Source organism: Crotalus tigris, unplaced genomic scaffold (assembly GCF_016545835.1).
Source record: "Crotalus tigris isolate CLP2741 ecotype Arizona unplaced genomic scaffold, ASM1654583v1 scf7180000023617.9722795, whole genome shotgun sequence".
Lineage (NCBI taxonomy): Eukaryota > Metazoa > Chordata > Lepidosauria > Squamata > Viperidae > Crotalus > Crotalus tigris.
The window spans coordinates 7,341,974-7,364,580 of NW_024100081.1; the positions used below are offsets into that span (position 1 = coordinate 7,341,974).

The 22,607-nt window shown below is 43.2% G+C and overlaps 1 protein-coding gene across 6 annotated transcripts; it reads left to right on the top strand.

Annotated features, from left to right (window-relative positions):
- Positions 1-1,263: 1,263 nt before the first annotated feature.
- On the top strand, positions 1,264-22,004 carry TAL1 (TAL bHLH transcription factor 1, erythroid differentiation factor). Of its 6 annotated transcripts, XM_039319929.1 has the most exons (5): positions 1,264-1,480; positions 4,127-4,275; positions 8,392-8,988; positions 10,482-10,573; positions 18,036-22,004. In XM_039319929.1, the coding sequence occupies exons 1-5, from the start codon at positions 1,445-1,447 to the stop codon at positions 18,452-18,454; spliced, it is 1,293 nt and encodes a 430-aa protein (XP_039175863.1). In that variant the 5' UTR covers positions 1,264-1,444; the 3' UTR covers positions 18,455-22,004. The 6 variants fall into 6 exon arrangements, with proteins under 6 accessions (XP_039175863.1, XP_039175865.1, XP_039175866.1 ...); XM_039319931.1 differs by lacking the exon at positions 4,127-4,275 and having other exon boundaries at positions 1,265-1,480; XM_039319932.1 differs by lacking the exon at positions 8,392-8,988 and having other exon boundaries at positions 1,268-1,480.
- Positions 22,005-22,607: the final 603 nt, after the last annotated feature.

The window sequence follows — 22,607 nt, forward strand, 5'->3', positions numbered from 1 at the left end:
TGATGCACCTGCTGGTGACATGATCAGGTTTCTCCAATTGGATCAATTTGGACAACACTCCTCCAGAATGCCAAGTCTAAAATAGATTTATTTATTTAATAGTGTTTATAAGAAGTTCCTGTAAAACCTAACACCTTCTACAGAAAGTGCCAGTCAGGCATTCTGTGGCAGACACCTCTGTGGTGACCAGCTGCCTGGTCTCTCCTCCAGCCCAAGCCCAAATTCCCATGGAGGCTAGTGCCCAGGCACTCAAAGGGAGAGCACGTGCCAGCAGGGATCCCTATGAGAGCTGGATAGACCAGGCCTGATCACACCAGCACTCAAACAGGCAGGCAAAGGTTTCAGACCAGATCCACACCAAAAGTGATATCGAGGGGAAACTAATTACTTCAAACCTGAAACAGCCAAGAGATATTTAGAGGACGAGACAGAGGCAACATCACAAGAATATGGCAGAGAAGGGGTGGCCAGGATTCATTTGTCTCACGATAGGCGACAGGAAGTCCATATACTGTAATTCAAAGTGTAGCAGCAAATCCCCTCAGATTATTCCAGTGTTTCTCAGTCTGGACCCCTTGAGGACGCGTGGCTGAATGGCTGGGGAATTCTGGGAGTTTAAATCTACCTATCTTCAAGCCGGTCGAGGTGATTCTTATGTTGAATAAGGGTATGCTAAAATTTAAGAGAAATTACACATTTATTTTGTGGACAAGTTGTCCCTCCCATGCGGCTCTCTTCGGCCGTTTATTTTTAAGCGAGCACGTGGACCCGTGCGCCCACCCCGTCTTCCCTTTGCGGTACCGCACCTGTTTTATTTTGGCTCATTAAATTTAATTAAGAACGGGCTAGGTGTTCCATATTTAAGTGGGTGGGTGGGGGGGGGGGTTGTGGGGCGGTGGGGATGGATAATCACCTCCCAGGAAGCTAAAAGAAAGGATCTTTATTCAAAAGTGGGCAGTCGTAGTGAGCGTTTGATTATTCTCACCCCCCCATCCATCCATCCACCCACCCACCCACCCATCTCTTTGCTGTCTCTTTTTAAAGTGCATCTGAGCGCGCAAACAGACACGTCTCGAGAGCTCTAAGGCGAGCGTTCCAAAATTCTTCCCTCTCTCTGCATATCCCCGCAATAATTTTCCGCTTTCCCTCGATAAAATTGCCAAATAATAATGAATCATTTCATAAATAATGGGTTTAGGGGCTTATCAGGCCAGGCTGGCCAGTGCCAGCGGCTTATCTCGCTTGGCCACGTTGCTCCAGCGATCCGCTCTCCATACTAAATAGGAAATTGGACGTGATGTGGGAATGAGTTCCCGGCGCTACGGAGCCGCCCAGCACTCCTCCTCCTCCTCCTCCTTTTGTGTGTGTGTGTGTGTGTATATGTGTGTATACTATAGGAGGAAGGGGAGGGGGAGCATACCAGCCTCCCTGAATAGGCCGCAAAATGGCTCCAGTCATTTTCACCTACGAAAAACAAGTGGTGAGTAAAGGGGTCGTTTATTCCTCTCTTTTTGTTTCGTTTGTTGTTAAAGAAAGAAAACCGCTTCGTAGGTTGGCTTCCCCCCCCCACTCCCCCCCCCCATCGCCCCACTCATCCCGCGCCAACTTCACGTTACAGAGGATAGGGGGTACATTCTCCTTTAACTATTTTATTTCAAAAGGGGAGATAGCGAACCATATAAATTCCTCTCTCCCCAAATCACCCACTTCTCTCTTTCGTTCTCTTATTTTTACACACACACACACACACACACACACACATCACCCACTTCTCTTTCGTTCTCTTATTTTTACACACACACACACACACACACACACACACACACAGGTTCCCTAGTAAAGAAGGGAAAGAAAGGGCGGCCAAATCCTGGGTTGAATTGTTGAATCTATTCTTGCTTTGCTCACTAGCAACTGGACGAGGGGGGGACGGGGGTGGGCTTGTAGGAAACCTTCGCGCTGAGCCAGAAAAGAAAATGCTGGCGGACCTGGGCTTGCCGAAGGCCGGGAAATGGTTGGGGAGAGGGCAGCGCCCCGAAGCGCCTTCCCTGGGCTCAGTGCCCGGCGAGGCCCACGCGCGGGCTTGAGCGTCACCCCACTCGCAGCTTCGCACCAGGCAGGCATTTGGGGGCTCCGGGAAAGCGGCCAGGCCAGGCGGGTCACCCCATAAAACTCGGCGGCTTTGGGGAAGTTTAAGACGTCGGGAAATCCGGTTCCAGCGGTCCTGACTCCCTCGCTCTCCTTCCCCGGCTCCCCCCTCCCTCAATAATTCGGCGTGCAGGAATGGAAGCAAAGTCCGATTTTCAATTGTGAAGTTCAAGATAGGAGCGGGGGGGGGGGGGAAGAAAGGCGACAAAATTCGGATGTGAGGCCGGCTGGGTTTCTCTATGGAAACCTAGCAGGCCTCAAAAACGAGGCTTGCTGCTCCCTTTTGTATGCGTGGTTGAAAAGTATTTCTAAGGAAAAGAAGGCAAGGAAACAAAACAAAACAAAACAAGCTCGGTGGAGGGCAAGGGTGTCTTGTCAAATTAAAAAAAAGGGGGCAACCGTGCAAAATATTTTTATGATCTGAAAGAGAATGGGCTTGCTGAGGACTAAACGTTAAAAGACTAGACGAGATGGAAGCATCTACTTAGCACAGCGAATTTATATAAGTTAAGACATCCAGAACAAACTGGGACAAAGGAAGTAGTAGTGATGATCTTGATCTCTAAAGAATTTGTTTAATAATGTTCTTTGATATATATATATATTTTGCTCCATGGGCCTATCCTCTTTGTTTGTTAGAACTTCAAATATAAAATAGCTTTTTATAGGTTGGGCTGGTCCTTCCTGCTCCTGATTTCCAGTGAACATTATTTATGGTGATAATTAAAAACGAAGCAGGCTAGTAAACAACGTTTGTAGTCTTTATTATTTATCTGGCAAATAGAAAAAAAATCATACTAGATTGATAGATGGCAGACAGACTGGTGGGCAAAATGTAATTTCCTATAGCTATTGCGCTGGTTCATGGAAGTCTTCTGATCCTTAATGTGGTAACTCTACCCATCTTGTGAATAAAATATAAATAATCTGACTATTAATACAGAGAGTGGCATATCTTAATTCCACAACAGGACAATATTAACACGCATAATGGTGTTGTAATAAAAGCACTCACTCGATGTCTGCAATCCCTTTATGAGTTGAAAGAAGAGCCGGAAAATTGCATCTATCAGCAAGTTTCAATCATAGCTAGTCCTCAATCTATTCTGGGACTGAAATCCAGGCTTGTTCCTATTTCTAGCAGACCTGGTTGTGATGAATGGGACTTGTCAGTCACAGCTAATTTGGATCCTATCATTTCAGCGAGACTATTTGAATTTCTGGATCCGGTCTTCCATCCTTAATTGGGGAAACGCACATTATGTTCCTGGTGTGTCTTCATTTTTTCCCAGTCATAGTTTAAAACATAGGAACCAGGAGCTCATCTTGTTCAGCCTTCTCTCCCGGAGACAGGGCAGCGCACGCATAGTTGTCTTTTTAAAATGAGTGTATTGAAGGGGGTCTTGTGACATGTTTATTAAGCTCGAATCGTTTTTATTACAACCGTTTACAACGCCTTATTTTTTTTTAACTCCTGCTGCATATTAATATAAACGAAGCAAGGCAAGAAAGCCTTTGTTTAGCTTTGGTGTCAGATGAATGAATGTGGAGGCGTCGTGGGCCAGTAGCCTGGGTGAGCGAGCTCTTTCTCCACTACTTTGTTTGCCACGAAAAGGCTCGGCTCCCTTTATTTCTAGCCCCAGACGCCTGGCCTGCTGTTTTTGAAAACCAAGGTTGATGAGTCACTTCAAACGTTGCACAAAAACACGGCTTGTTTAACTACGGTGTGATTTATTAAGTAAACCATACGTTCCGCTTAGTTCGATCTACGAAGCTGGGTCGTCCACATGATCAGAACATCCGTCGCCTGGTCCTCCAGATGTGCTGGCCTAGATACCTCCCCCTGGGAACTCTGGGAGTTGTAGTACAATCAATCCCGAAGCGTCGGCTTGGAAGAAGGAGTGTTCGCTCGTACAGCCTAGCTTTATTTCCCAGCAGGAGCGAAGATCTCTGACTTGCTCTGTCCTTCTTCTAACCGCAGACAGAGGCTGCCTCTTCATCCAGTTCCCCGCTGACGGACTTCGGGATCCGGACGATCCAGCGGTGGGTTTCGGCTGCGGCTGTCCGCTTTCTCAAAACCAAACCTCTTCCAAACGAGTACAGTACAAGAACGGGCCTTCCGTCGTGTCGGTAAGGAGGGCACAGGTGTTTTCGAGCTGAGCAAGACTCCTCTTTGACGAGAGGTAAAAAGACTGGAAGACTCCGAGACGTGCGTCCCTCCTCCACTAAGTTCACATTAGTGTGGTTTGCTGGATAAATCTCGGTGGGAAAGGTGACCGCCACACGCTAAGGCAACATCACAACCCCAAACTAAGCAATTCCTCTCCTACCACGGCTTAGAGAATTTCATGGTCCCCAGCCTCCAAGGAAGGGTGTGGGGGTGTGTTTCTATCCTTAACGCCAAAAAGAGAAAGGTTGGTGTTCCCTAGGCTGCCTGAAACGAAGCGGAATTTGTTTTCGTCTGGATGCTGCCATCGCGCAATCCTTCTCCCTATAATCTCTTTCTGGGGGATTGGGGGTGGGTGGGGGTGGCAGGGCTCGTTGTTTCTGCTTCCCAGCCTCGCCCCCCTTTCTTCGCCGCCTCCCCCCCCTCCGGCTCCAAGAGTTCCGGCGGTCCCCAAAACGCCTTGGCCGGACCTTCGTGCAGCGCCTTAAGATGGTGGAAGAGAAGAAGGCGGCCTTGAACAGGGAGAAGCTCTCAGCTGAACCGGCAGCCGAGGTTGTTGCGTCTTCAGCTTGACAGGTGTGGATTATGTTTCCCTCTGCCAGGTGGGAAATTCCAATTTTTTTAAAAAAAAGAAAAAAGAAAGAAAGAGGGAGGGGCAGCAGGTCACCAGAAGCGCCAGACCAGAAGTTGGTGAGCAACGTTCTTTTTAAGATGTTCTGATTCACCCGCTGCCAGCAAAATCTCTCGCCTTTCCGAAGCCAGAGAAACCAACGCGTTCGCTTGGCTCCCAAAGAGCTTTGATACCCTCGGAGTTAAGAGCACGGGCAGACCTGCAAGTTAAAGGTGGGTGGGTGGGTGGGTGGGTGGGTCGGGGTGAGAGAAACATGTTTTCCAGAGAGGAGGGAGTTGGCGGCAGGTGGATCTCCAAACCCACTGGATCGAGGCCGATTTGGAGATCAGCACGCTTCCTAACATCCAACTGCCCTCCTTGAATTTGGGGCTTCTGGATCTCGGTTGCAAAACTCCGGTTGACCCCTGGATGGCGGCAAGGTGTTCGAGATTTCGTTATCTGCGCTCCCATCTACGGACACCCATCCGCAGAATCGCAGCTCGAGATAGGGAAGCCCTAAATGAATTTTTCCAGAATCGATGGTGTTCTCCGTCAAATAAATCACGCTCAGCCCAAAAGGCGCGGGCTTGGTTTGGACTTCGTATTTTACGGACATCCAGCTTCTACAGTCTGCAAAGCACGGGGTGTGCTTTGTCCAGATGTCTCTGATTTATTCAATAAACAAAGAATGGCTGGTGCTAAACCCAGGCCCTCGCTAGCAGGCTGCTGACCTTCCGTTTAAGTTTGAAGACTGAAGCTTCATAGATGAGTTACAGCACAATCGTGTATATATTCAACCGGTAAAGCCATAGCATATTTTGTTTGGCTTTGGCTTACAGTGTTCTAGGAACATAACATATGACGTTCAATAGGGTAGTTTATTAGTCATAGTGGTGGACTCACAAAAGACAAAGGAAAAAAACTCTTTTAATGTTTCACACGGTTGTTTGTACAAGGAGGTCCTTTGCTTAACTTGACACTCTGGTCAGTTTCTTTAAAAAAAAGATATTTATTTATGGAAACAATCTTTGTGTGCTGATAAAACCGATCCGGCCTTTGCTTCTTCACCTTCAATTCATTAGAAATTTTGCCAACGCAAGAGAGCGAGACGCAGCGTGGTTTTTATATCTGAGGCGTGAAATTAACCCGGAGCTCAGTAGAGAAAATCGAATGAAAATAATTTGATTGTCTTTAAGCAATTTCAAATGTTAGTTTCTTTAAGTCACATCGCTAGTCAGTCGGAATATCAATGTATTTCAAATGGCCTTGTTTCCCCTCTGCAATAAGAATAAAGGTAATCACAATAACAATATTTGCCTGATCCCCAGCTCTCTCTTAAACCGAAACAGCAAGGCGGAAGATTAAGGCTTTAATCCTAAATGCACTTTTAGGGAATGTTTACTAGCAATTAAGACCCACTGTACTGGTTTCTTGACCAGAAAATGTGTTTGGCATTGTAGCTGTTAGGACGAAATCGGGGGAAAAAAGTGGTTTGGGGATTAAGCTCACAGATTCGGTGTGAAGTTTGGCGTTTTTAGAAAGAACGTTTTTCGGCCGTGAAACCCTCCTTACCTCCCAAAACGACTTGAGCTGATCTTCCAGAATTCCAGGCCTCAACATTTCCCGTTTATCTCTCCTTCTTTGAAGCGTTTCTTTATCTTTCTGCCCTAGCCGGAAGCCGAGCATCCGTCTGCCCTTCTGGCACCTAAGAAAAGGGCAGCCGAGAAGGACTTGGGCGTCCTTCTCTTCCGAGGGTAACCTTTCCTGCGAATAACCTCGTGGCTGTACACGGCAACAACTCGGCTTAATGTAGTGGGGGGGACTAGCCGCGAAAATGGTTTTGATTTGGTCTGAAATTTAATGAAATTCAACACTCGATACAGCCCCGACCGCAAACGGATACTCAGAGGGACGTCGGAGCGCAAGAGATTTCCGAGCTTCGTTTGCAGGAGAGGACACTGTGTGTGTGTGTGTGTGTGTGTGTGTGTGTGTGTTTCGAAAAAGTCGGAGCGCAAGAGATTTCCGAGCTTCGTTTGCAGGAGAGGACACTGTGTGTGTGTGTGTGTGTGTGTGTGTGTGTGTGTGTGTGTGTGTGTGTGTGTGTGTGTTTCGAAATTTGGAGACGAAAGCTCGGCAGCAGTGTATTGCAAACTTGAAGTCACCCGCCAGTCTCTGCAAACGCTTTCGGTCAAGACGTCCCGCTCTCCAGGCAGCGAACGAGGCGCGCCGATTGGGAGGCGGGAACGGTGCAATTCCCCTTGGGGATCTCGGTGGGGCCACAAGGGCATCGATTCTCACCGCCCAAGCTGAAGTCCCTGCGACTATTTCTCGCCTTCGCTTTCCTTGTCATGCCGAGAGAATCAATTGGAATTCAGCCACGGCGCTGTAACTGTCCCAGACCAGTGTTTCCCAACCTTGGTCATTTGAAGACGTGTGGACTTCAACTCCCAGAATTCCCCAGCCAGCTTGCTGGCTGGGGAATTCTGGGAGTTGAAGTCCACACGTCTTCAAATGACCAAGGTTGGGAAACACTGGTCTAGACCGTTAGAGCTATCCTACACTCGTCTCGGTTTCGTTTCTTTCCTTTTGCTTGGATACGATTTCTGATCTCCCTCGCCTGCTTTATTAACAGAAGCGAAGCCGATTTCGTCTCCGTTTCCCGCAGGAGAAACTGAGCCGAAAAACAAAACCGTTCGGTTTCCACCATTCCGTTTTAACCTTCGGGCTAAATTGAAGGTTAACCCCCCCCTCTCCCCACGGAGCGTTTTGATTTTCGGGCTCGGCCACACCTCTTCCCGCGCTTTGGGAGCCCCCCCTGGCAAGGCCCCGCCAGGCTCGGCCCGGGAAAGAGCTGAGAAATTGGGAATGGAAAGGAAGAGTTCTCCATAAGGCTTCTTCTTCCTCTTGTGAATTTGGGGGGGGGGTGCCTCGGAGCCCCTGGAGGAAGGTCTCCTTGCGCCCCCCCCTTCGGGCCACGTGGGTATCGCCGGGGACCTGGAGCTCGGCACTTCGTCGGAAGCGCAAAATCCGCCGAGCCAAGCGCAGCGCAAGCTCTCCGGCCGGTCCGACCGCAAGCAGCGCCCTCCGCCTCCGGGCCTTGCTGTCCTCCGCTGGGGCTCTTTTGGCGACGCGGGGTTTTTCCTTCGGGATTTAACTTTCTTTCGGACACCCCCCCTCCTTCTCTTCTTCTCTGCCCCCCCCCCCCTCTTTCCCTTCTCTGGCATTCCTGGGTTTTCCACCGCTCTCGGAATCCGCTTTCCCCTCCCTCCTTCCCTTCCCCCGCCTCTCCTTTCCCTGCTCTTCTTCTCTCTTGGCGCTCCCTTCCTCTCCCCAGGTTTTTTCTCCTTCTCTCCCTTTCCACTTTTCTCTCCTCCTTTTCCTCCTCTCAACCCTCTTCCCCCACCCCCCCTCATCCTGCCGCGCCCCTCCTTCACCGCTCTCCTCTTCGCCTTTCTCCCCCCCCCCCCAGGATGCTGATGGAGAGGTCCCCCAGTGACCCGCCGCGGGATGCGGCGCACCGACCCGGAGCTGGAGCGGAAAGCGTCGGCGAGCCGGACTTGGGGCTGGGTTCCGGCAGTAGTAGCAGCGGCGGCGGCGGCGATCGGAGGCGCGGAGGAATGGCCCTCCCGGGGGAGCCGGCCTTGCTCGATGGGGTTGCCAAGGAAACGGGTCGGCCGCCCCCCTCCCCCGGCCCGGGGCCCCCTGCTGCGCCGGTGCCAGTGATCGAGCTGGTGCGCAACGGCCGCCCTATAAAAGCCAGGGACGCGCCGCCCGGGGCCCTGCAGAGTCAGAGAGAGCCAGACGCGAGCAGCGGCAGCGGCAGCAGCAGCAGCAGCAACGGCAGCAGCAGCAGCAGAGCTCCGCGAGCAGAGCCGGCCACCGCCACCGCTCTCGCCCTCGCCACCACCGCAGGCGCCGGAGCCGGCACGCCCCCGGCCGGCGGTGGCATCGGCAGCAGCAGCGACGTCCGCATGGTGCACCTCAGTCCCACGGCAGCCCCTGCGCTCCCGCCGCCGGCCAGAGCCATGCTCTACGGCCTCGGGGCTCCGCTCAGCGCCGCCAGCAGGTCCGTTGCACAGCCCGGCGGGGCCTCGGTTCGGAGGCTTCGAGGTGGGGTGGGTGGGTGAAGGGGGGGGAACGGTTCTCCATTACCTTCTGCTTGATTATCCATCCCAAAGGTGCTTTTTCAGGAGGCAACTGGACTTTCTTGTTTTTCTTTGAAAACGTTTCGCTTCTCATCCAAGCAGCTTCCTCGGCTCTGATTGGATGGTGGGGAATGGAAGGATTTAGGTACTCCTTGAAGGAGTAGGAGCGAAACGTCTTCAGAGAAAAACAAGAAAGTCCAGGTGCCTCGTGAAAAAGCACTTTTGGGATAATAACGATGACCTGGATGACTGAGGATCTCCATAGACGCTTCTGCTCGATTCTTTTCCCCAGAGAAGGAAGGAAGGAAGGAAGGAAGAGGTCTTCCCGGTTGTCTGTCTGAGTTTTGGCCCGCAGCTGTTTCCTTCGCTTTTTTCTGCTTTAAGACCCAGCTGTTGGTTTCGCTGTTTTTCTGACTCTACTTTCTCTGATTTTAAGGCTGCCTCTTTGTCCCCCCGGTTTTCCTTCTCCCGATGGGAAAGTTGGGCCGTGAAGCCCCTTGTCTCTCTCTTTTTCTTTTGCCTCGTCCCCTAAATCTTCATATAACGGACTCAATTAAATAGGTAGTGGGATTTTATGAATGTGCGTGTTGCCCATCGGGGCGTGTTGCCACCGTTTCACCTTCTTGTCAAAAGACCAGGGAAACACGAAATGGTTAACTTGCAATATTTGTAACCGCGTAGAAGCATAAAATATGGAGGGAAAGGTCTGTGCTCTTAATTTTCCCAAGTGTCGTTGCAGACAGAATGTTGACATCAAGAAAAAAAAATCGTTCTAGAAATTATGTTTAGTGTTAATGGATGTATATTGATGTGTTGTTATTATCATTTAGGCAATCTTTCCCCCCCCCACTGCAAAATGCAGTACAGCTTAACATACACATGCTAGGAATAAACACTGTGGGGGGAAAAAAGGAACCAAGCTAGACATAAAGGGTTAGGAAAGGTATGAACAATGTTTCTGAAAGCTAAATACTATAATCCTGGTGATTATTTGATGGATCAAAATACAGTGTTTCAAAATGTATTTTAATTCTTCTGTTAGACATGCTCCCCAAGTGCAGAAATCAGTCGTGTTAGGCATCTGGATCTGAAAAGCATTTATTTAGATTTCTTGTTATGCAATTGTTCCATGCTGATAGTGTGAAAAACATTGCCACACCTGGTGCACAAACGGCAACAACAGGCAACATACCTATTGTGGGAAGTGTGCCTGTTATGTACATTCTCAGCAGTGTGGAAAACGGTGTCGAGGCGTTAATCCTTACTGGTGACTTACCATCATCAAATTCAGTAGAGCTATTTTTTTGAGATTGGATGTTTGTTCAGACTGCAGTTGAATGATGGATTTCAGCAGATCTCTGCAGAGCTAATTCCTCCCCCCCCCCCCCGCTTTTCTGCTTTTTTTCCTTTGCAGTGGATATTTTGGTGAACCCGAAAACTTTTCAATGTACAACAACAACCGAGTGAAAAGAAGACCATCCCCCTATGAAGTGGAGCTCTCTGATGGTGAGCTGACCCCCCCCCCCACAGCACTCCCCCCCTCATGTGCTTCCTTGTGGGTAGTACGGCAGCTAAAGGCTAGCAATTGCTATTTCACTTTGTATTGCTCGGTGGTGGCAGTGGGGGAGGGGGTTTTGGGGTCTCTGGAGGCATGAAATTCTTGCGTGGTGCAATTTATAACCTACAGTTTGGATCCCCAACAAAAGGTTGCAATATTGTGTGCTTTGGTTTGGATATCTAGCCATTTATGCCCTCTTCATAGATAACCAGAAGCCAGAATCCCATGGTTAGTGAGCAATTATTTTGTTCCCTGGGCTGTTTTAAATTTTGGATGGAGGGATGGAGGGATGGATGGAGGTAGATAGATAGATAGGTAGATAGATAGGTAGTTTAGATACGTAGATTAGATTGATAGGTAGATTAGATAGATAGATAGATAGATAGATAGATAGATAGATAGATAGATGTAGGTAGGTAGGTAGGTAGATTAGATAGATAGATAGATAGATAGATAGATAGATAGATAGATAGATAGATAGATAGACAGACAATGTCCCCACACCTGCCAATATTTTTTTGTGCTTGGCATGTTTACCTATTACCCCTATGCTAGGAGGTAGAAATAATAAATAGTGGTAGCAGCAAGAATAATGAGACCTTTCAGGTTAAACACAACATGTTCAAATCAAAAGGAGAAGAATATTTATTCCTTTGTGGCTTTATGGCTGCTTCGGAGCTGTTCTTGCAATCCGTAACAATTGTGAACTAAGATCACCATTCTATTTTATTTTTTACACATATCTGTTAATGTTGAAGGAAGGGCAGTGCTTGGAAGCTGCAGGTTGCAATTCAAATATTTCCTTATTTTCTTCAAACGTGTTGCTTAATTGGGATGGATTCTCTCTCCTGTAGTATATCCATACTTCAGTGGCCTGCTGTGTTAGGGGAATGGGTTGCAATAAAGCATCAGGTTTTGTGTTTGCATTTTGGAAATTCCAGAGCAGAGAAAGCCCAGACAATCGAAAGGTAGATGAGTTAATGGTTTGGAATTGCAGATGGGAAGGAACTAAAAGGGAAATGGCACAGCCTCCTTTCTCAGTTCAGATGCGAGAAGGAATCTGATTGTACCTTTTGAAATGACCACATTCAACTAAAAAGCATAAAAGCTACAACTCACTTCAACAGATGCATGTGGTGGCTAAATGATAGAAAGAGTCTTCCCACTCCTTCCCTCCTCATCTCATGCCAAATTAAACTCATTTTGCATGAATTTTGCCATCTCACACATTTGATGAAATGAGTTGTAGCTTGTATACGGTACTTTGTCTGTCTGAAAATATGCTACCAAATTCCTTCTGATTTTTACATTGCCTTAGACTTACACAGTTATCTGTGTGTACAATCACATTTGTTCCATAACAAATAAAGATAGAAATTGGGGAAGTGTAGCATCTGTTTTAAACTCTCTCTGCAAGTCCCAAACAATGTATGTATTTAGCCTGTCTTGGAGTTTGTTTATTGATTCTGGAACTTACTGAAATGTAAACACAAACATGTCAACAGAGGGAAAATGGTGTGATAAATGCATATTATATTATACGTTACCTTGTAGAATGGCTTCCAGAAATTCAAAAGCAGAGCAAAAAATGAAATGGGGGGGTCAATGCAAGTGAAGATTTAGTTTGAAGGCATTTTAGGTTATAGACATTTTAGGCTGTTTTTATCTAAGTTGCTGCCTTCAAATCTTTATTTTAGGAATAGTTTAGGAACTGAAATAAATGCATATGACATCCACATAATGTCACAAATTTCATGATGCTATCCTAGGACTTTTTAAAATATGATCATCCAAAAAAATGGATGGATGGCTCAGGAATTCTGGGAGTTGAAGCCCATGAGTCATAAAAGAACCAAGATGGCCTACCCGTCCTAAACCATTGGATGCCCAGGTGATAACAATGTGGAAAGACAGTCAGACAGATAAACTGTATCTCCCCTCCCCTCCATTCTTGGCAGGATTGTTTTGCCATTGTCTTCCACTAGGGGGCTTCTTCCACACACCCTCACTTCAAGCCTATGTTAGAAGGATTTATCAATCAGTTGCACCCTTGCCACACAAACTATGTATGTGTGTCATGATATTACATGCATGTATGAAAGAGCTTGGGTTGTGATGGTACAATACTGTTTGGGAACTTTTGATGAAAGTATTGATCTAGCAAATGTGACATATCTCTCTCTATATCTATATCTATATATTTATATATCTATCTCTATCTATATCTGATAGAGATAGAGAGAGATAGATTATCTATCTCTATCTATCTATCTATCTATCTATCTATATGTCTATCTATCTGTCTATCTATCTATCTATCTATCTATCTATCTATCTATCTATCTATCTATCTATCAAACTAGTTGTTTGTTGTCATCTTAGCTATTTACTAGGTTGATATGAATGTTTGATGTTCTGAATCAGTTTGGATCCAGATTCACAGGATCAGATCAATGGACCCATTGGTTCAAATCGAACCATGGGTACCTGGAAGGGTTCAAAAAAGTAAAGAAGGCAGATGCAAATGAAGCTCCATCCTCCCCACTCCCGCTTTATGATATATATAAAAAGGGGAAGGGCTTCAGTCACATGTGTGGTTGCTAGCTTTGGTCTTTTGATCCTCCTCTCCATGGACACCCTTGAACTGAACACATTTGAATCAAATCAAACCGATGTGGACATTTTCCATGCAGGGACATATACATTTAATGGTCTAAATTAGTCCCAATTGAATCTAATTGGATTTATCTGAGAGATTTGGTCTGAACTGATTCAGTGTTCATGTTTACATAACCCTGTGATTAATATCAGTCTACAAAATCTCAGCAACTCAGATTCTGTATAAGTTAAGTCTCTGCAATTAAGATCTACACTAATAATCTGGAATATATTCTGGACTGACAACCTCTCTGTACAGGCAGTCCTCAATTTACAACAGTTCGTTTAGTGATCGTTCAAGGTCACAACGGCCCTGGAAAAAGTGACTTATGACCAGTTTTCACACTTACGACTCTTTTAGCATCCCCATGGTCATGTGACCAAAATTCAGACGCTTGGCAACTGATTCATATTTATAATCGTTGTACTGTCCCCTTTTGCGACCTTTTGACAAACAAAGTCAGTGGGGGAAGCCAGATTCACCTTAATTTACTTAACACTTGTGGCAAGAAAGATCATAAAATGGGACAAACTCACTTAACGAATGTTTCACTTAGCAATAGAGATTTTGGCTGGGCTCAGTTGTGGTCGTAAGTTGAGGACTACCTGTATCAATGTTTGAGGCATTAAGCTTGATGAGTTGGAAACTGCACAGGTCTGGAGTAAGCAAAGCCAAAATAAGGATGAGGCTTCATGAAGGTGGAGCAAAATCAGCTCTAGCAACTGTTATGAACCACCCCAACTGTCATGTATCGCTCATTTGTTCAAGGGCTGCTAAGAAGAGATTCAATTATTATGATGAGGCTGACTTAGTTATCCCAGAGCAGCCATGCTGAATCTAGTGCTCTTCTGATAGTGTGAATTCAACTCTCCTAATTCCTGGCCAAAAAATTGCCCTAGGATAATTAATTGGCTCAATGCCAAACAATAGTCGGGAAACCTTTTCCCAGTATAAGATTATTTAAGAAGATGGGCAGGAATTTCAATACATTTTAAAGCAGCACAAATGCCTAATTTATTTGCTCATAATTGTACCATTTTTCCATATCTAATAACTGATGCTGAAGCTGCAGAGTTAAACTTGATTCAATTTAGTTCATTTTTCCCTCTAATGTTGTGGTATCAAAATCGAATTTCAGAGTCTGATCATTTGATTTTGTCATGTATTGGCAAATTTTTATTTTAACATATATGCATATTTCCTTCATATTGCTTCATATTTCCTTAATATTCATTTATTAACTATTGATATTTTAATAGTTTAACTTTTGGATAGCTCTATATCAGAGCCACAACATTTATTAATAAGCCCAGCACATAAATATATCATGATATTTTTTAGAAGCTCATTTAATAACTGAAATTTCAATGCTTATCTGAATTGGATTTTGCATAGATCATCCATTTAAAATAGCTAGATTCAGTGCTAAGCTATTGGATATAATAGTATAGCAGAAACAGCGCTTCATGACAGCTTCTGCCATTTAATAACTGATTATCATTTCCTATAGATTTGCAGCATCGCCAACAGGAATAGGAGACTAATATTTATATTATTCTAAATAAGCTCAGGTCAGACAAGACCTGTTACCTGTAATCTCAGAAGTGAGACAATGTGACAATAATTTTAAGAAACAGGAAAGCAGATTTTAATTGAATGCTAGAGTTATTTAACAGTGGGACCAGTTATTAGTAAATATGATGAACTTTTCTTTGATGAGTTAGGTTTAATAAAGACCGGACAGGCATCTCTTGGGGCTGAATTAAATTGGATTGCTTGATAGTGTGCTTGATAGTCTAAAATGGCCTGTTCCAACTTTATTATTTTACCTTTCAGATGATACCTGAAATTACATGGCCACGATTTTTGAGAAAAAATAGGGGAGACTTGTACTTTAAAACTCTTGAGGATGGAGAGTTATAATTAGTCATTGCTTGCTAAACTATGCCTTGGGGGGGGGGGTTATAGTTTACCAGCACTAGCTTTAAAAAACCAGCATGTAAAAAAGCAAATGGGTCTTTTGGTGGCAAAACAGGAAACTTGTCATTCAATTTTTGGGCACTCGGTCTCTAAAAGGTTCACTATCACTGGTTTAGGAGAAGAGAAAAGATAAAAAATAAAGGTTTCCCCTGTCTAGTCATGTCCAACTCTAGGGGGTGGTGCTCCTCTCTGTTTCGTTAGCTGAGGGAGCCAGCATTGTCCGAAGATGCTTCTGTGGTCATGTGGCCAGCATGACTATATGCCGAGGCACATGGAATGTTGCTACCTTCTCACTGAAGTGGTACCTATTTATCTACTCGCATTTGCATGCTTTCAAACTACTAGGTCTTCAGGAGCTGGGGAAAGTAATGGAAGCTCACCCTATCACACAGTGCACAGGTCTTGAACCCGGGCTAGCAGCTTTCCAGCTGACAAGCTCAGCATCTTTCTTCTGACTCTCCAGTACCCCTCCTCAAAAGAAGCCTGCGCGTTCAACAGCCATCAAATGCTTATACGAAGATTTAGAGCACAGATTCTTCTGTCCTTGCCAAGCAATACAGAATACAGTACACAGGAGTATTGGAACATAAAAATGGAAGAAGACACAATACATAGTTATAGGAAAGGATGTAGAACAATGAGAAATCTAAACCATAGCAGTGGTGGTGCTCCCTCAGAAATGAAGCTGATGAGAAATGGAAGAAGCAAAGGCAACTAATAGCAATATAATATAAAATTACAATTTTAATATAAAAAGAACAATGCTGATGCTTTATAGGAAACATATCTTTATAATCCATTTATTTTATAATGCAAGAATCTCTTCTGCTTAGACCTCCTATCCTAGAAAGGATGATGTGTGATGTTGTTCTTTTAGAATAAATACTGTGAAAAAGGTAACCATGAAATCCTTATAAAACCAGAGGGATTAGAGATGTGCACAAATGATTCCAGAAGATGGCTACAGTTTTCAGAACAGATTTTTTAAATTCTAGTTATCTTCGACAGATGGAACGCCTTCTGTTAAATGTCTAACAGCAATGGATCTCTGATTTGGTCTGTGCTCCAGTGTGCAATAATATCAAACTCACATAGTCCTAAAACTAAACTAAGCCTTTGCATAATTTTCCAGCACTAATGTCAACTCAAGATGCTAGTGTAATTTTGCTTCTATTAATTATCTCTATTCCTGATAAAAATGGAATTTAGAATATGGACGTAATAGGAGCAGGATGTTTCTTCACTCAAACATATTGGTTATTTGTTTTCCTACCAAAAGAATATATACCCAGCCTTTCTATTTGCAGTGTACTAGACAGAATTATGTTTCACAACCATTTAAAGCCACAAAGAGATACAGTTAGTACTATAAAGATATGAAGATGACAAATATACAGAGGAAAGCTAATAGATAAATAGCTTTTAAACTTGTTAGGTAAAAGCCTGTCAGAATAGAAACATCCTTACCAAACTTTCAGAAGCAGTTTGAAGGTGATCCATGCTTATATTAGTTCTGTTACCTGGATAGGTTGAGAATAGAGTGTAAATTACTGTCTGGCACTGAACCTTCATTCCACTTCACACAAAATGATAAGAAAAAAAAATCTGCAGTATTTTGCAGACTGGTTTCTCCTGTTCTGAAAGAGAAAACTGACAAAATAGCTGTCAGTTTCATCCCTTGGCTGTTTTTGTCTTTCTGGTCTATTGAGAGGAAAAGAGCAGCCAAGCTGACTTTTTTTTTTATACATTATCTCCCACATCCATATTTTTTTATATTGTAGGAACTTAGAAATCAGGTATTGGTACATTGAGCCCAGTGTTTTGATGTGGTCTGACAATGTTGTTCAGGATTTCAGTAGGAGTTTCTAGCCCTATCTGGAAATTCTGGAGACTGAACTTAGGAGCTTTGGCATACAAAATGTATGTTTGATAACTTCACTAAGACGTGTTTCAATTTGCACCTTTGGTAATTATGGTATCCCAGCTCAGTCCAGAAGATTCCAAACTATTAGATTAAACAAATAGCTGATTAAATAATTGGTTTCAGAAGATATTGTTCTCTACTGAAGCCTCTGTATCTCTCAGTAATAATTACCTATTTGAAACCTAATTCTGGGAAGATGGATAGAGATTGGGCCACTTGGAACAATGCAGCCTGCCAGGAACTCATTACAGATTAGATGAAGAGAAGCACAACTAGAGTTCTGTTCATGTGTGTCAGAACTTTTCTGCCTCATCTTCTCCATTGTAACTATTTCTCCTGAAAATCAGTACTAAGGATGAGGAGACCTTCTGAAATGGCACAGGATTAGGTTCTGTGAGGAAGAGAGAAACAACAGAATTCGAAAGGGACATCTTATGTGAGTGGAAATGCTCTTCTGGTTGCATTAGGCTCTTTTTGGATTTAAGACAGTGTTTTAAAGATTGATATCACGCCTCTTAAAAGATCTGAAAATAAAGGTCTCAATTTCTGCAAGACAAAATGAAATATCTTTTTCATAGCTGGCAATCCTCCTAACATCCAAATGTCATTTTTTTTTGTTTGTTTCTGCTAGGCTTTAACATTTAAATTATTTTTACAGAACAAAATAACAATGAAACCGCTTTGTTTTCATATTTGTTTTCTATATGTACCAAACGATCTGATTTGAAATTAGGGAACAAAATTTATTTAACTTTAACCCCAGTTTTGTTACTTATAGATGCATGTGTGCTAGCTGACATTCAGGCTGTTTTTCCATAACTTACCTTGCATTTTTGGTCTTCTTTAGGCCCTCACACAAAAGTGGTCCGTCGAATATTCACAAACAGCCGTGAGAGATGGAGGCAGCAGAACGTCAATGGAGCGTTTGCTGAGCTTCGCAAGCTCATCCCAACTCACCCACCTGACAAAAAGCTCAGCAAGAATGAAATATTACGCCTGGCTATGAAATACATCAACTTCTTGGCCAAACTGCTCAATGACCAAGAAGAAGAAGGGAACCAGCGGGGTAAAGTAAACAAAGAGACTGGCATAGTGCAAGAAGACCTTCTTCAGGACATGTTGTCCCCACATTCAAGCTGTGAAAGCTCATTAGATGGAGCAGGAAGCCCAGACAGTTTCATGGAAGAGCATGAATCTTTAGATCCTAAGCATACAAGAGGCCTCCATCATTCCCTTCTTCCCATTGAAAACAATGCCCAACGATGATGAACCAGCACAGAGCATCCCAGAATACTTGATATCTGGATTGTATGCATGTCCTCCCTTTCTTCTTTCATCTTCTTTATCTAAGACAGACCAAATGAGGGGTACTTTCCAAGTTTATTTTCAACTTGAACAAGTTGATGAAGATAAAGAATGAGTAACCAGGTGTACAGAACAATTTCCTGCTTATGTCACCAATGAAACATAGGCCTTGCTAGTTGTGTTTTTGAAAAGTTTAACACAGAAGGGCTGAAATATGCAGGCAGCTTATTTTGTGTTTGTTTGAGGTTTACAAAAGGATTGAACTGAGACTTCATCCTTCTGCTGATTACCTATGCTCTTGTTTTGCCTTGTCTCTCAGCTATTTGGACCCCAGCTTCTTCAGTTCTGTGTGGCTATTAGTATTGAAATTTTTTCATGTTGTATGGTGTTCTTTTCCAGGTGTCTTTGAGGAAATGTATGCAACTCATTTATCTTCACACAAGAGCTTTGTTGGAGTGCTATTTGTGAGCAACTGATAATTTTCATTCTGGCTTTCTTTTCTTTTCTTTTTAAATTCAGATTTCACACAGAGTTGAATTGTATGAGGTCTTGTATTTTTGATGTGGATTTAAAAGAAATTTTAATATGCAGTATTTGCTGAACAATAAAGGTACACCATTTAAGGTTTATTTCTCAACTTTCGACACTTCATCAGAGGGATGTTTCCTTGAAGCATGGCTGAGCAACAGGGTCCTTGGAGTTGTTACCTTCAGTTTCCCTGGTTTTATTTTCTCTGACAAAAATGTAATGAGAAATATTGTTTGTGTGTATTTATATGTAAGGCTGGTATAAACAATGTTTCAGTAATGCACTTTGACTTGGTTAGATTTACATATATTGAGGTAATGAGACACAATCCAGCTGGAGCTTCTTCTTTACAAGATCCATGGAAATAAATGGGAAATCTCCATGGAAAATCCAGAGAAAGTTGCATGTCACATGGCTAAATTTGGTACATGCTGATCGCTCCAAGCTATGCTTCATATATAGGAGTTCTTGCAGAAAAAGCTCCTAGAGGGCAATGCTCAAGTGGTACTTTTCTTTCCAGAAGTTGCTTGGTTCCAAATGAATTTGCATTTTGTTGGGCATTGTAATTCTGTGAACAGTGGTATATGCAGCAAGCCATGATGATGCCAAAACAACAATATGAACATGATGTTGCATTATGTTCTTTTGTACCAATGTCTGATAAAATCACGTAAGCCACAGCACTTGTGTGATGACATTGTCATACAGTTTTGTCATTGCCCTTCTTTGCTTCTTTGCAGATGCCTAAGTGAGTGTTTTCTGTGCCATGTACTCTCTCTCCAGCCATTCCCTCATGCTTTTGCAGCTAATCAATCTGATCCATCTTGTTTCCCCCTTTTTACCATTTAAACAATGGTGGTTACATGATCAAGGAAGGGCTGCTGAAAATTGTGAAATTAGCTTGAGAGTGGTTTTGATACAATCTTTGTTGGTTGCAGTCAACTTTGTTTCTGTAGAATTTGTGAAATCACGGTTATTCATTCTCGGATAGTTTTATGGAAACATTATATTTTCAGATGTGCACCTGAGATCTTAAATATATAAACACACATAAACAAGTGGACTGTGAATTTGTTAAACAAAGTGTCTGCAAACGCAGGTAGGAGTGAAGTACTGATTCTGGGGAATTACATTTGGTTGATGTTTCTAGATCTGACTTTGTGTTATAAAGAACTAGAGCAATTTTAGTGGTTCAAGCCATTATTCAGAAGTTTGTATGTTCATCCATTGTTGATTATGAAGGATGCAGTGTAGAAAATTTAAGGAAGACTTGTTTTTCCTTCTCAGTTTTAGTGTTTGCCTTGTTAATAAAAATTATAGTTGCCTGGGCAACTATAGATGTATACAAGGTTCCCCCCTTATCATAGATTGTTTATGAATTCTCTGATACATGTATATGTGTTTGTTAAAGTATTTTTCTATTGACAAACAGTTTTGAAAAAAGAAATGTTGTCTTTTGTTGTTTATATGGGTGGGAGTGAAAGACACATTGCTTTACTTCACAAGCTGCATGTTGTCCCATAAAAATTCAAAGGTATTCTGAATAATGTAAAAGTTATTGCTGAGGAATAAATGACTTATTAACCATTGCTTATTACTAAAGCCTCTCCCTTCGAAATCTAGAAACAACAGCAGTAATAGGAAGGAATCTGTAGACTGGAAACAGAACTTGAAAGTCAAATTAAAGCAATTGGAAAGCATTTGATTGTGATTTTTAGGCTACAGACCAAATTTATTTACGTTTACTAAGAAGGGCGTGTTTAACTAGTGGTGTGATGGGATGTGTTATGTGTTCAAGAAGGTGGTAACTATGGCAGTATAATCAAAATCCTGCCCTTTTCTATATGCCAAACAGTACAAAGGGGTGCGGCTTTGATTGTACTGCCATGGCTGCCATCTTGTTTTTCTTTTTTTCATTGCTCTCATGAACACCACTGAGCATACCCTATATATACAAGCTCTGTCAAGGATTACTCTGCTCACATGTTTCATTCATGGTCTTTTATAGCCTAGCTATCATAGTTAGGGTGAGCCTTAGATGTTTTCATCTTATTTGTGATTTCTTTATTTTTTTTATATAATTTTTCCATCTCTTAGAAATGGAATCACCTGGAGGTTCCAGACCCGCCATATCCCTGATACCTACTATAATCTTGGCCAGAAATAGATTGTTTGCCCTCTTTTGGGGCTCATTCTAGATGCTTATCAACATAAAAAAGTAAATACAGCTTCTCCTGCTCTTTTGGCCAAGGGAAATTGAAGGATAGGTTGCTCATCCTAAACAAATAGCAGGATTGGGTTTTCTAGAATGGCTAATCTTATGGGAACAATTCCAGGAAAAAAATTAATGTTTTAAATATAATTTTTGTATAATGCTAAAGGTTTGTTCTTCTTTATGTTCCCCTTTTCTTATTAATCCAGAAACTGCAACTGCATGCTTCACAAATTTGTAGAATATTTCTGGTGAACTTCAGATATATGAGTTACAATGCTTATAGGCTGAGCTAAAACTAGAATGAAGAAGGTTATTATGGAGAATATGGCACTCAGATCAGAAGTGGACAATTTAAGGCCCATGGCTTCACAGAGGCAGGCTCCAAATCCTCAGAAATTAGGCCCTTGAAAATTGAAACCAACTATAAAAATAAATGCTGCTTTGTATGCTTCTTAAAAGAATAAGCTATTTTAAATCATCTAAACAATACCTCCAATCCCCACCCCAAGTATTCCCTCAAAAATGGAAGTGTCTGGCTCATCCGCAAGTGTGACATTATTACATTGTGGTTCTCAATAAATCCCTCTTCCAAAATACATTGAATTAAGAAGGTAACACCCGATCTGCCAAAAGGTACCTGGTTCTGTTTTAGATATTTTATTTATTTATTTATTTATGAGACTTATATACCGCTTTAAGTGCAAGCACTCTCTAAGCGGTGTACACCAGTAAGCAATGTATATATATATTTACATTGCCCCCAACAATCTGGGTCCTCATTTTACCTACCCCGGAAGGATGGAAGGCTGAGTCAACCTTGAGCCGGTGAGATTTGAACCGCTGACCTGCTGAACACAGTCAGCTAAAGTGGCCTGCAGTACTGCACTCTAACTGCTGCACCACCTCGGCTCATCATATTATTGTTTGTGGAGTGAATGAGGCTTTAACTTGTCAACCATGAGAATAAGTGTGGATACACTATGTAGAGCTGGGATGGGAAAACTGGGAGATCCTGAACAATTAATTTTGGCCTTCTAGGGTTCAGTAGATGCAAATGCCAGTCCTGAACACACCTCTCACTCCTAACCAATCCAGTTGCTGAAATCTCTAGTTTTAAAATCCATATTGCAGATGTAGGCTATAGTTTCGTATGAAGATCTTCTCAATGAATTCTTGTGAAGTCTTTGCAGTGCTGACTTGTCCTGGACTATCATTTTGCTTTTGCTACACTTAGGACAAACAAAATAAATCTCATAATTCTGAAGTCTGCCTGTGCCTAAAAACTAGATTATTAACTGGGATTGTCACTGTCACTTTAATAGCAATTAAAGGGCTATTTCACACATTTATTCCTGAGAGGTAGTAATGTTC

Coding starts and splice junctions, on each gene's coding strand:
- TAL1 (XM_039319929.1), top strand. CDS start 1,445: ATGGCTCCAGTCATTTTCACCTACGAAAAACAAGTG. Junction 1,481..4,126: donor TCACCTACGAAAAACAAGTG/GTGAGTAAAGGG, acceptor TTCTAACCGCAG/ACAGAGGCTGCCTCTTCATC. Junction 4,276..8,391: donor ACGGGCCTTCCGTCGTGTCG/GTAAGGAGGGCA, acceptor CCCCCCCCCCAG/GATGCTGATGGAGAGGTCCC.